This window comes from Apteryx rowi, unplaced genomic scaffold (genome assembly GCF_003343035.1).
Source record: "Apteryx rowi isolate R43461 unplaced genomic scaffold, aptRow1 scaffold_560, whole genome shotgun sequence".
NCBI classification, from domain to species: Eukaryota; Metazoa; Chordata; class Aves; order Apterygiformes; family Apterygidae; genus Apteryx; species Apteryx rowi.
In genome coordinates, this window is record NW_020450828.1 from 94,273 (window position 1) to 106,881 (window position 12,609).

The 12,609-nt window shown below is 38.2% G+C and overlaps 1 protein-coding gene across 1 annotated transcript in view; it reads left to right on the plus strand.

Annotated features, from left to right (window-relative positions):
* The window catches only part of TYR (tyrosinase), a 54,908-nt gene that overhangs the window by 9,143 nt on the left and 33,156 nt on the right, over positions 1 to 12,609 (plus strand). The window contains exon 2 of the mRNA XM_026081935.1: positions 2,780 to 2,996. Coding sequence (XP_025937720.1) covers positions 2,780 to 2,996 — 217 coding nt within the window. The remainder of the gene's footprint in view (positions 1 to 2,779; positions 2,997 to 12,609) is intronic.

Genomic DNA, 12,609 nt, shown 5'->3' on the forward strand with positions numbered 1-12,609 from the left:
ATGTGCATGTAGTCTCTGAGCAAAGAGATGGACTGGGAAATGGGCTGAGATCCACCAGCCAAGAAGGCACACTTGCCTTCTTGACTAGCGCAATTGTAGATAAATAGGACTAAGCACTTTTCCTAAACACAAAATTACTAGAGCATCTCCCTCAGCCTGAATCATCCCCTTATTTTCCTTCCAAATGGAATAAACTGCAAGAAAGCAATTTTTTCTTTATTAAGAGAAAGCAGTAAKAAAAACAGTGCTATAGCTTTGTTTTGTGTTTACACCTGCAGGTCTCTCCCTCTCGCTTTCTCCCTTGGCGGGGATTGTGAAAGGAGCCTCTCAGAGGCACAATCCTGACCCACTTTGGTGATCCTCGATGGGATTACTGTGCTCTGTACACAGGAAACTCCCTCCTGGACAACTCCTACCTACAGCTACCAAGGGCACCTTAGTAGTTTTAACAGACTATGGCAAATTGCAGTTAATAGAGTGGTCTCAAAGGATAAATTTCTCTGATAAGCTTTCTTACCTTCTCAAAAAAAGATGAGGATAATTTATTCATGAGATTCATATTCATAGAAATCTTATCATACAAGAACGCCAGATTCTTAAGAAATCTAGGTTATATTACCAATTCTGTCATACATTTTCTGTGAATTTGTGGTCAAATTGCTTAGAATAGGATTCATCTCATCTCCCTCTAGTCATTCAAAAGTTAGTTAGGAAATGAAGCAAGTTGCTTCTGGCTCTGTCTTTAGTCAGTACAGAGACACATCCATGCCTCCAGGGTGTGATTCATCCCATCCTAATGCAGAAGCAGAGCACTAAGTTAGCTGAACACTCTTAATTTTGCTTCCTTTAATAACTGCAGTCCAGAGACAGTGTCTGCATTGAATTTTTCTACATTTTCTTTTGTTGACTTAGTCAATGGAGAGAGTACAAAAGTACAGACATCTCACCTATTTAGGCAGGCTGAATCACACTCTGGAGATGCCTCTCCCTATTTATTGACCGTAGAGGTAGCCCTAAAGGTTACTTCAGTCTGACAGTTTGTACACAGCTAGTGCTGGCAAAATGAATCTCCCACTCACTGCCTTTACTAATACAGAATCTCATGTTCTTCCATGTCACTCACAGCAAATACGATTGCTTTCACTCACCTTCTTGTTCATTGTTTCAGTCCATGAAATAGGAACACACCTCCAGGATGAAAGATGTCCCTAGGTTTCAGTGTTATGTATTCTCTGCTATAACATATCACTCAAAATTGAGATCAGTTCTCTCTCCACATAATGTTCTAATTAACTTCATTGATTACCTGATGACCACAGAGCTCTATATTTTGAAGAGATCTCTGATTTGTTCGGAATTTTATTTGTTTTTGAAGGGTTTTTTTAGAAAAAGCAAAACAATAGACATCAGTGTTGGTTCAGACCCTCGGCATCACCTGAGGTGCATACAGAACAACTCCTGGAAGTTCTGAGCCACTGTTTCATTTTCATAGACCCATCTATTGTACCACTAGAAGGGACCACCAAACCATCTAGTTTGATCTTTTGCATGTCATTGTGTCATTACATTTTCCTCCATCCTTCATCCTGACTCCATGTCAGGCAGGTTCCTGAATATAAAGTAGGAAGGTAAGTTAGTACATGTGCTAACCCTCTGTGCATTTATTGAATCAAGATATGAGAAGATATCCCACTTTCATTCCCATCACTTCTGTGGTCAAGCAGGGATGCAGTGAGAGCTACTGTAGAAGCTCTTGGTCATCAGAGTGCCCATGTCCTTGGGCAACAAATAAGTTGTTGCATTAAAGACATTAAAAGACATTGAACAAAACAAGACATTGAACACCATTTTAGCAACAGTGACAGCCTGTGTGGGCACTTTTAACCCATGGCAAATGTGAAGGAGTCTGACTTAGCTGAAATTACCTGACTACTGTTGGAAGTTATGTTGAACTATTTTGCACTTCCAGGAGTCTCAAACTGGACTGACAGTTTCCACAGATAATCTGATAAATGATGACTTGTTATGCCATGGTAGATTGAATCTGCCCGTGAACCCAGAACTTTTATATAAATCATGCTGGATTCTGACAATATTCAATATCTGTATCCATCTCTCTGCCCAAGGTCCTTTCCTAATGCCCATCACTATGGCATCTCAACTTCTGTTATATTCATTCCCACAACACTTGTGTGGGATAGAGCAGGGTCTTAGCCCTTTTAGTACATAACGCATCATTAAGACATAGTGAAATTGAGCCCAGTAAGCCTAACAGAGCATGGACAGATATTTTCAGAAAAAAAGATAATGTGTCTTTTTCCATATTCCAAGATAAGAGTTTTCTCCTTACAGTGTGTGGACAAAATTCTGCAATTATGGCTTTTTTCCTTTTCCATCTGTTGAAGTCAAAAGCCTCCATTTAGTGACTGCAGCAGCAGATTTTTGTGTTCTTCTGCATTAGTAGTACTGAACTTAGTCACAGTGACTCTTCAAGGGTGTAAATGAGAATTGATGTTGCCTCAGTCCACACGGGCAGTTTCAGACATGGACTAGTAAATTATTTCAAAATATGTACAAAGGTAGAGGCTTATTTTCCATTAAATATCCCAGTTTATGTTAAAATCATACGCAAAAATTTTAAAGTTAATATCTCTTCTTATAACAAGCTGATTATATTGTACGCTTACTTCACTCCTTTTTTTAAACTTAATTAAAATGTTTCTTTGCTTTTGTCTTTTACAACCACTGCAACTCTGCTAATAGAATATGTTTTACACAGGTAATTTGCACTCGATCCGAAGAGTACAACAGCCAACAGTCTTTATGCAATGCCACAAGTGAAGGGCCTATACTGCGAAATCCTGGGAACAATGACAAATCAAGGACACCAAGGCTCCCATCTTCAGCTGAAGTTGAATTTTGTCTCTCACTGACTCAGTATGAATCTGGATCCATGGATAAAATGGCCAATTACAGTTTCCGAAACACTTTGGAAGGTAAGGTGTTTTATTCTACTATGCCACTTCTATCTGTAAATTGATTCTTTCTGGGATTCAAGCCTTTAAACCTTGGACAGTCTGAGATGACTGTAGTAAGCACAACTCAGGAAAATGTTATACTTTCTCTTAGAATAACAACAGACAAGGAGAACCACATTAAAGGCATTCGGTAAGCAAATATATACTACAGACTAGATCAGACTCCAAAATTAGGAGAGCTTGTCTCCTGCAATAGTCAGCACTAGGCACAGCAAAAAAATGCAGCACTGCATAAGATGAGGTAGTCTAATAATTCGCTTACACAGGATCATAACCATTGACCATGCGGGTTAYAGAAAATATGACATTTAGTATCCTTTCCTAAGGGATTAGTTATTTGTCTTAACTATCTAACTATCCAACATGTTTTGAATCTTGCTAAATTGCTGGTAAACAAAGATAGCACATCCTTGATAGGTATCAAAAAGTATTGCTTCCCTGATGTATCATATGTCTGGTGAATCAAATAAGATGTACTTTCATTGGTATCCCAGAGAATTTTGCTTGCAAGGTAGCTTAGAAAGGCCACAACAATATAATATAGGAGCTGATGTGATGACAAGAAATCAAAGCCTGTAACATGTTCAGTATTATACTTTTTGTTGTGTGGGATGCCATAAAGCTGTCTTGGATAAAAATGTGATTCAAATTCTGCTCTAAAAACAGTGAAAAATGTGGAGTTTGTCTGCTGAAGCCAAAAGAGAGTCCAAGCATTGATTGGCTCCAGCTCTGGACATGTACCTTTGAAAACGGGAAATAAGCGAAGTTTGGGAAAGAAAAAGGTGATACAATTGAGTAGATGTTTGTTTGTTTGTTTCTCTATGAAGTATATGAAATAGAGTGGATGCAATAGCATAATAGGAAGAATAGAGAAAAGGGAAATGAAGTAAACAAGTCATGAAATAATGAGGGTCTACCATCATGCTGTTAGCACTGTAAACAAAAGCAAAGGCACAGTCTATGGAAGTTGTGCAGAGCCAGAGATGGATTTACTGAGAGGGCAGAGTCAAAATGGCCCCATCGCTTCAGAGGCCTAAATTTCAATATGATGATTGCTGGTTAATTAAGGATAATCTGGTAAGTACTTGAAGAAAAAAGGTAAAACCTCAGTTTGGTCAATGTGGAGTGTAAACTGATGGCTAAACAGAGCCATATGTCAAATAAAAAGTACATACTTTTTTTCTATTAAAAATAACAGTAGCTATTTTTAAAAAAGGCTGTAACAAAGATRTTCAACAAAATTGCACAATGATCAAGAAAGCACCTACAGCCCCAAAAGAGGCTGGAAGAAGTTATTTTAATTCTAAAATCAGAATCAGTGCTTTGCCAAATTAATCTATCAAACCCGTCCTTCAGTGCTGTGCTTTTGTCATATTACTTTCATGGCAAGTGCACGCAGTCATAGCCAAATATCTTAGAGTGATCTTCCAAACACACTATGAAGAGGGCCATGCTTTAATTTGAATTGCAACAATGTCGCTGCATCTGAAAAGAGCTCTGGTAGATCAAATTTGCCTCCAGCTCAGTTCTGTTGTTCTGTGTAGTAATCCTTCAGAAGCTGAACAGTGTTCATCTTTCTCCTAACCGAGGATATGAAGTTCTAGCTCACCACCATGATTATTCGGAGTCCTGCAAATGCCATGCCAGGTACAGGGGTGTCACCCCCAATAGGTTATTTTGGACTTCAGATGATTTAGACAATTCTTATGACAGACCAGGGCCAAAACTACATGTTGCTGAGGATGGATGCACAAGCCATACAGCTTAGGCAGCTATAGAAGCAGTATATATTATCTCGGGTGTAGCACTGCATGGCTTTTGGATGCATCTAGTTAGCTCAGATGACGGACAGAGCAAATTCATGACTTTTTTATCAGACTGTATAGGCATGGCATCCCCAACAGGCACTGCAGGCCTTTCACAGCATCTATAGGATGCCTCCTATTTGATTCTGAAAGGGAAGAAAATAGACTGAAATACTCCTTTTCTCTCAGCAGTGAAGAAGGTCCTTTGCAAGCCTGAGGATCCATGTTAAGGGAGCCTGAGAGGCTGGACTACAGTAGGAAAGCTGAGGCAATGGATGTTCCCTCCTTAAAAGCTCTGTAGAGATGAAACTAGAAAAACCTAATACTATGATCCTCCCTCTTCTAGGGAGAATCCTGTTAAGCAAGTAACCATGTTTGCTTGTAGTCCAACTCCCAGTGCAATTMGCAGGTTCCAGCCTGTTGTCTAACTCCTGCAGCCCAGCTACAGAAGATCCATAATGCTTAAGAGCTAGTATGTAAGAGAGTGAAGATCAAAGGAGTCCAGAACCACTGCAGGAGCACATACCTTCATGAAAATAATTCCTACCTTTTAGGAATTTTACCTCTTAGGCTTGCATTATCTATAAAACTCAAGGAGCTGGGTCCTGGAAACAGATAGCTCTGATCATTCCATGAAAGACAACATTTTGTTGCATTCTCCTGAAAATGATTCTTGAAAACTCCAGAAGACTAGACTATTCCTTTGCAACACAACTACCATTCCCCTCTTCTGTGCTTCCACAGGGAAATCTGTTTCCTGCCATTGCTCAATACGGTTATGCTTTTGCTAATTTTCATGCTCTTTTCATAAGAGAGTGACTCCTATCAAAAACTTAAACCATTCCTTTCCTTCAACATATATATATATAAGTAGTTTTGAGTGATTTCCTTATCCTAAGTGTAGTGTACAAAAAATAAGATATTAAATGTCTTCRTAATGGCTTCATAGTATGAAGGCTCTTCTTACCCCAATATACCACAAGGCTTCTCATCCTTAAATGTCATTATTTTCATTAACACAAATTCTTCTCAACATATTGTCAGGGTTGGACCCTTCTGTATGTTCTCAATTCATTAATTGTTTTCTTGCACTAGTGAGATGCATGATTGACTTTAATTATATACATAYATATATATATATATATATATATAATTCACTAAATAAGTACTGACAAGGGGAATGATCAGGATAAGAACTGTAAATTGTCCAAAATCTACTGACTTGCTACAACATCACCTTCAATGTTTTTTCCATTTTTCCCCCTTTCTCTTACATTAAAATAGAAAAGAAACAGTAATTATGAAATACAGAGAGTTTCAGAACAGTAGACATAATTTGTCCATTAAATGGAGTGACTCCCTTCATGTGTGCAGAAGAAATTACACAGGATGCTGTACACTACAAGTCTTTTGAATATTTTGAGAGATTCTTCTTCTCTAGTATGAAGCTCATCACTTAACTCCTCATCAGTTTCCCAGGTCCAAATTCCCCTGTAACAATGGAACTTTAAAAAAAGGTAATTTTGATGTTTGCTGTTGGTGTAAAACAGTGTGTAATGAGCACTGATGATCATGTGGTTAAAGAGGTCGTTTATGTTTTTGAAGGAGATTGGATCAAGATGAATCATCTCAGAAAATACAGGACATAAGCTTCCAGAGGACAGTGATCATGATGTTACCTTTCTCTCTATAAGAACATTTTGTTAGAATCAGTGATCACTGGAGTGGAAGCCCATATAGTTCCATGAAAAGGGGATTTTTTGGTGATGAGTCTGTTTGAATGCAAGCCAGATCTAGTTCAGTAGGCATTTATCTATATTACTATAGAGATGCGGCCTATTCCACCAGACACAGTGCCGTTCTGAGACAGCTTTTTAATCTTTTTCTTTGAGAATACTTGATTTTTAACCTGAATTATTTCAACAATCAAATTGACACCACAGATCCATAAAAATTTATATCAGTTCAACTAACAAGAGAGTGAACTGCAATATGAAGCCAAGAGTACATGGCTAAAGTTAAAAAAGATGGTGGGAACTTCTTAGGCCAGGTCTACTGCCAAGGAAAATTGATCATGTTAGCTCCTCTCTTATTAATGGTCTGGCTAGTTTTTTGTTGTGTACAGATGCCAAACTTAAATTGCCAGCTTGCATTTGCTATGCCAGTGCCCACTTCTTAGTGATGGCATTCTCACAAACCTGCTAACATTCCTACATTTCCTAACATTTACATCCTTTTCTAAGGATCTAAGGATTCTTCAATCCTTCTTTACTTTTTTACACAAGTTTGTGCCAATACATATAAAGTCAAATTCTAATCTCTTTTAGACCCAAAGTAAATCCAGAGCTACTCCAATGACTTTAGTGGTGTTATTCTAGAATTACAAAAGATGACCAGAACTGAGCCAATGAATGACTCTAATGGAATGACTCCTGTTTTACGCCCATGTGAGATTTACTCCCCACATACTGTTCTGTAAAGGAAAACATCTGTGGTCACTTAGAAGAACAGAACAGAAGATGAGAACAAACTATTCCAGTCCTAGGCATGTTATTGTGCACTTCTGTGCAAAATTATATGCTCTATTATGCTTGAGTGTCCACGTAAATTGGAATAAAAACACCTTTTTTACCCATCTAAGAGGTAAATATCAGTATTGTTACAAGGAGTTGCCAACAGCGCAGGCTGAATCCTTGTTTGGCTAAAAGAAAATGCTGCTATACTGACAGAATGATGTCATCTAAGAGTAACCACAACAGCCAGGAGCAGCAAAGGTCAATATTGTCCAATAAAGCAACACCACACTGGGGCAGAGCATACAGGCTGTTCTCACACTCGAGGACAGGCCTTCTGCTGTAATTGAACAATGACAGGTTAAAAGCAGGTTGTGTGTTGTTCTTTGAAATGGAGACAACCATTTTGAAGAGGATTTGTTGAATAGTGGCCCTAACTGGGAAACACTGTTGACAGCATCAGACTTCATGGACACAAGAAGAGGACGGAATATCAGTCTAGCTCTTAAGCAGCAAGTAAGATCAAAAATGAATTAGCTGACTGCATGTGAAATCATTGGGTTTCTTCTTTGTTCAGTTCAGTTTTGGAGTGACACCTTTAATGCTACCTCCTAAGAATAAGAGATGGCTGAAAATCTTAGAATTTCCATTTTTGTGGGAGAATTTCACATTTGAAATGAGTCTATTTATGGCAACTTCAAATGAAAATCAGTGCCTTCTAAGTTTTGCACAAAGTGACAAAAGAGCATTTTGTTTTTTATTTCTAAAATTGTATATTACTTTCATTATTCATGAATTAACTTATGACACATGGTATCAAGTCAAGCCATGTCATAGCATTCCATTGTCTGTCACAATTATGTATCRGTACTGCTGTTCTGTCATGAAATAATGGTATAAAACATCAAACACTTCAAAATTTAATTTCACTTTAATAGGACATTTTCCTTTTTTTCTAAAATGAGAGATTTTCCTCTGGAAAACTTTTCTCAGTATTTTCACTGATCTATATAGCACATGAAAAATGGTTTCTCAAAATGAAGTTTTCAAACAGAAAACTTCTAATTAAAAAAGTTTTAGCCTACAGCCAACATTGCTCACACGGTTCAAACTTTCAACCTCTGGGTAAATTTATGCTGCACACAGAGAAAATGCTGTCAAGTCCCAGAGGGTCATTATCAGAGAACCAGAAAGACTGTTCACTCCAGACCAGAGTGTACAAGCATTATTTTAAGAAAAACTGGATGGTGACATGGTCTAAATCAGATAATCACGAACCTTCATTTATTACAGCCCCCTAGGCCAAATTCTGCAGATCTTGCAGCTACCTCACTGTAGCAAGATTACAGTAATAACTGGAGAAAATATGTAAGATTTAACTCTGAAAAGTTTCCTATAAGATTGCCAAGGGCAAAAAAACTCCACCAACATAAGGCAGAAGAACATCACTAACTTCAAAGACCTGTGAGGATATGGCCTTAAAAAGGTTTTCTTTTTCTCTTCCTTTCTATTTTAAAGTAGATGCATCTATCTGACTTTCACTTTTCTAAAATGTGGAGATCTTATTAAAGAAAAATCATTCCCAGGGAGCATGGGAGTAAGTATGACAGTCAGGTGGACTCAGACATTCAACATGCAAAGCAGAATTTGGCCTTGAAAGTCACTGCTGTCCAGACCACACTCCTAGAAAGTAATACAAAACTAAATTTTATTTTATAAGAAAAGCAATTAGGCAGCTAGAAAAGCCTGTAAAGCTGTTATAAATAGGTTATAATAAATCAGTTAATATAATAATGTTATAATCCTATATACAGACGTTAAGCAGTCCACTAAAATAATCAGAGGAGAGAGGCTTATTGGAATTGTTCCTCCTTCACTGTAGCACCGAATGCTGATAATGCGCTCAGAGCTCTGCGTACCCTCTGAGATCAGCTCAACAGTTGCTGCCCTTCATTCACTAGCAAATGAGTAGTGGAGAAAAACACTACTCGCTTTTAATGCATAAAGCTGTGTGTTTGAGTGATTGTACATTGACTTCTCTTGTCTCTGTTGCTAGACTATAAAACCTGCAGTTAATATAATTAAATACTCTCTAAATACATACACCTGACTCAACTGTATGTTTAATGAGAACCACCTATGTATCATCTTAAAAAGTGTCAGGCAGCCTTAATTGTGGGTGGCATCATTAGCTCCTCCTATAATAAACTTTGGGCTAGATCCTTATCTGATTTAATTTGGCCTGGCTCCAGCAAAGCTACTTCAGCTCTGCTGAATCACTGTCATCGATTTATAGTGCTATGAGCATCAGCAGGATCAGTTTTACGATGTCTTAAAAATGTGATTTGTCCCTCATTGAAATCATTGGCAAAACTTTAATTTGCCTCAGTGATGTAAGATCTATGCCCTWATGACTACTTCTAGTACACTGTAATCAAATGAGGGTTTAAAAGGATGTCTGAATGACATGGTTTCCTGTACTGGCCAGATGATTTAACAGCTCACTGACATCAGGGACAGTCCTGCTGCTCTGTGCTATCTCCTCCATCCTCCAGTCAGTCACTCTCCCCCTTTTTTGGTATCAGCTCTGGGGCTCATCATATCATTTCATGAGATTATGTACCTCATCAGCCTAAAAAAAAAAAAAAAAGGCATCCTTCCCTCAGGGTAGTTTTCTGCCAAATTAGTGAGTTAAATCATATCACAGAAGTCCTGGCAAGAGCAACATTTAATACAAAGGAGAGCAACAGCGTGGAGCGAGGCAGGAGAAGGAATTGGAGCTTCCCCTTTTTAGAGGCAAGGAGCTGTTATTTCAGCTCACTTTGGCTTGTAGATCTGGAGCCTTACGCTTGCAGGAGAAGGGAATTCACCACAGCCACCTCAGCAAAGTTTCCCCCAAGCTGAAAAAAAACCTTTTCTTGCCACATATTCTCTTTATTTGTCTTTATCCCATTTCATAGTGTGACACCCTGAATACATGATTGTTCTGAATCCTTTTAGAAAGAGAGAATTTATTTTCTGAGAGAAAAGAATTCAGATGAAACCAGAATAAGGCCTGGGTTAATAAAATAAATAAAGTAATATTGCATTATGGTTTTATCCCTGCTAGCTTTACTATTTATATAGAGTTTCCATAGCAAGAAACCAGATATTAGAACTTCATATATATTTAGCATATGGTTAAACATGATGTTACCTTTGACACTGATTGAATGCACCCCAATTAAAGGGGGGTGGGAGTGATGGTAATGCTGTTCCTGTTACAGGGCTTTAGATCATTAAGATAGATTGCTCATGTGCAGATGTTCCATGAGCATTCCAATTCTGATGTAAAACATCTAGCTTTTTGCCTAGATTATACAAAGTTCTATCCTCCCTTCACCSTACTGATACAGCAGCTTAATATAAGTGAAATAATTACTTTACAGTGAAATACAGATAGATATTTTTCAGCTAATATTCACAGGGATTTCATAGTATGGGGTCTTTCTACATCAGCTGATTCCAATGATCACCAGCTGTGGTCATCAGCAAAGAAGACCAAAATTGCTACCATCAGTTTCTGTAAGTTCTTGCATGATTGTCAATGCACATCATTCTTTATAGCACATTTGCAAATACTTTATTTTGCTGTTTCCTTTGAGTGACAACTAGATAGCTAGATAACATAACATTCACCAACAGGAAAGTTTCTGTGGGCAAGATTTTCACTGTGAGATCTTCAACCACAGCTATTTATGTCACCATGCAGCGTCTTCAATAATCCTGCTCCATATCTGATCCAAACCTTCAGCTATCTGCAGACATCAACATGCTCCTCTTTCTCCCCTAAATCAAGACTCACACCCCAGAAGTCTTACATTTTTCATCACAAGCCAATGCTATTTCCTCCAAGTCTCCTGATGCTCTGTTTTCTTCTCTGGCTTCCCTTGAATGTCTCAAAATCTTTATCATAATATTACAATTGGAAATATGTGTGGTTATTATGATATATTGCTTCCTAGGTGCCACAGCTATGGTATGATGCCCTTTATAATTAGCATCATTTTATGACAGAAGTTTTTCCCTCCTTGGAAGAGGTTAATAGACAAGGAAAAGCCTGATGATGGAATTTAAAAGCACAAAGAGATTAAATGATTTCACCCAGCAGATCAGACTCACAATGGGATCTAAAACTCATATTTTCAAGTTGACAGAGTATGACTCCACTCATAAGGTATCTCTCTTCAGATTTCAATTAATACTTAATGTGGCCCAGGAGGAGAAAACCTGAACAGTGAAACAATTTGAACTGTGGATCTGATTTCCTCATCATACATGTTTCTTTTGGGGGAGAAGGGGTAATTTTGGACCAGCTCTAGTTCAGTCCTGTGAACTGAACACCCACTGATGGATGGCACATGCCAGGCTTCATCCAAAAGAATCCAGCTTGCAGTCAGAAATTGCCCTCTGACATAAGTCACAGCATGAAACAGATGGACTGCTGTGAGATTTGCTTCAAAAACATACTGCTGGGCCACATTAAAATACTACTTCTTAGTCCAAATAAGTAGATAAAGCAGATGTTCAAAGTGTGTGAGACATTTCTCAAAGAGCTAAGATCTCTCCTTTCCCTGCCTTTCAATCTTGACAAACTGCAACCATATAGGGAAAGCACTGAAGATCAGCACAGTGTTAGTAACCCTTTTTATTTAATTATAATTTGTAAAGATGTTTTAATGTCTATCCACTGTGCTTCCCTATCCTACAGCTTACAGAAATTCTGAGAAACAGACTGTTTCAGGAACCAAATCAAAGAGACATAATAGAGAGTCTGGGTTAAACAGCAGGACTAACATCAGTTTAAAAAATAGATTGGGAGGACAATRTACATTTCTGCTTTTATTCTCCTGCAGATTTCCAGAGAAGCGTCAGACAAGGTTGAGTTGACTTTCATTTGGAGTCCTTGCAAGTAGGGAGGAAGCTTTGTTGTCAGGAAGCTTAGAAGGGCAACCCACATCAGAGCTGAGGTGTGAGCAGGCTACCAAGATAGAAGCTGATGGAGACACTCATCTTCCAGCATTTCCCATTTTGGRGTTGGTCTGTGTGGCCTTCTCTCAAAGCCCGCATTCAAAGTGATCTTGAAAATAATGTTAATCCACAGACTTTCATGCTGCAAGGATCATCCAGTCAACTATTTACCAACTCATTTTCTAAAGACTAAAGCTTATACTCTGGTGCCTCCTATCAGTGAAGGAATGTGTTCTGTAGAGA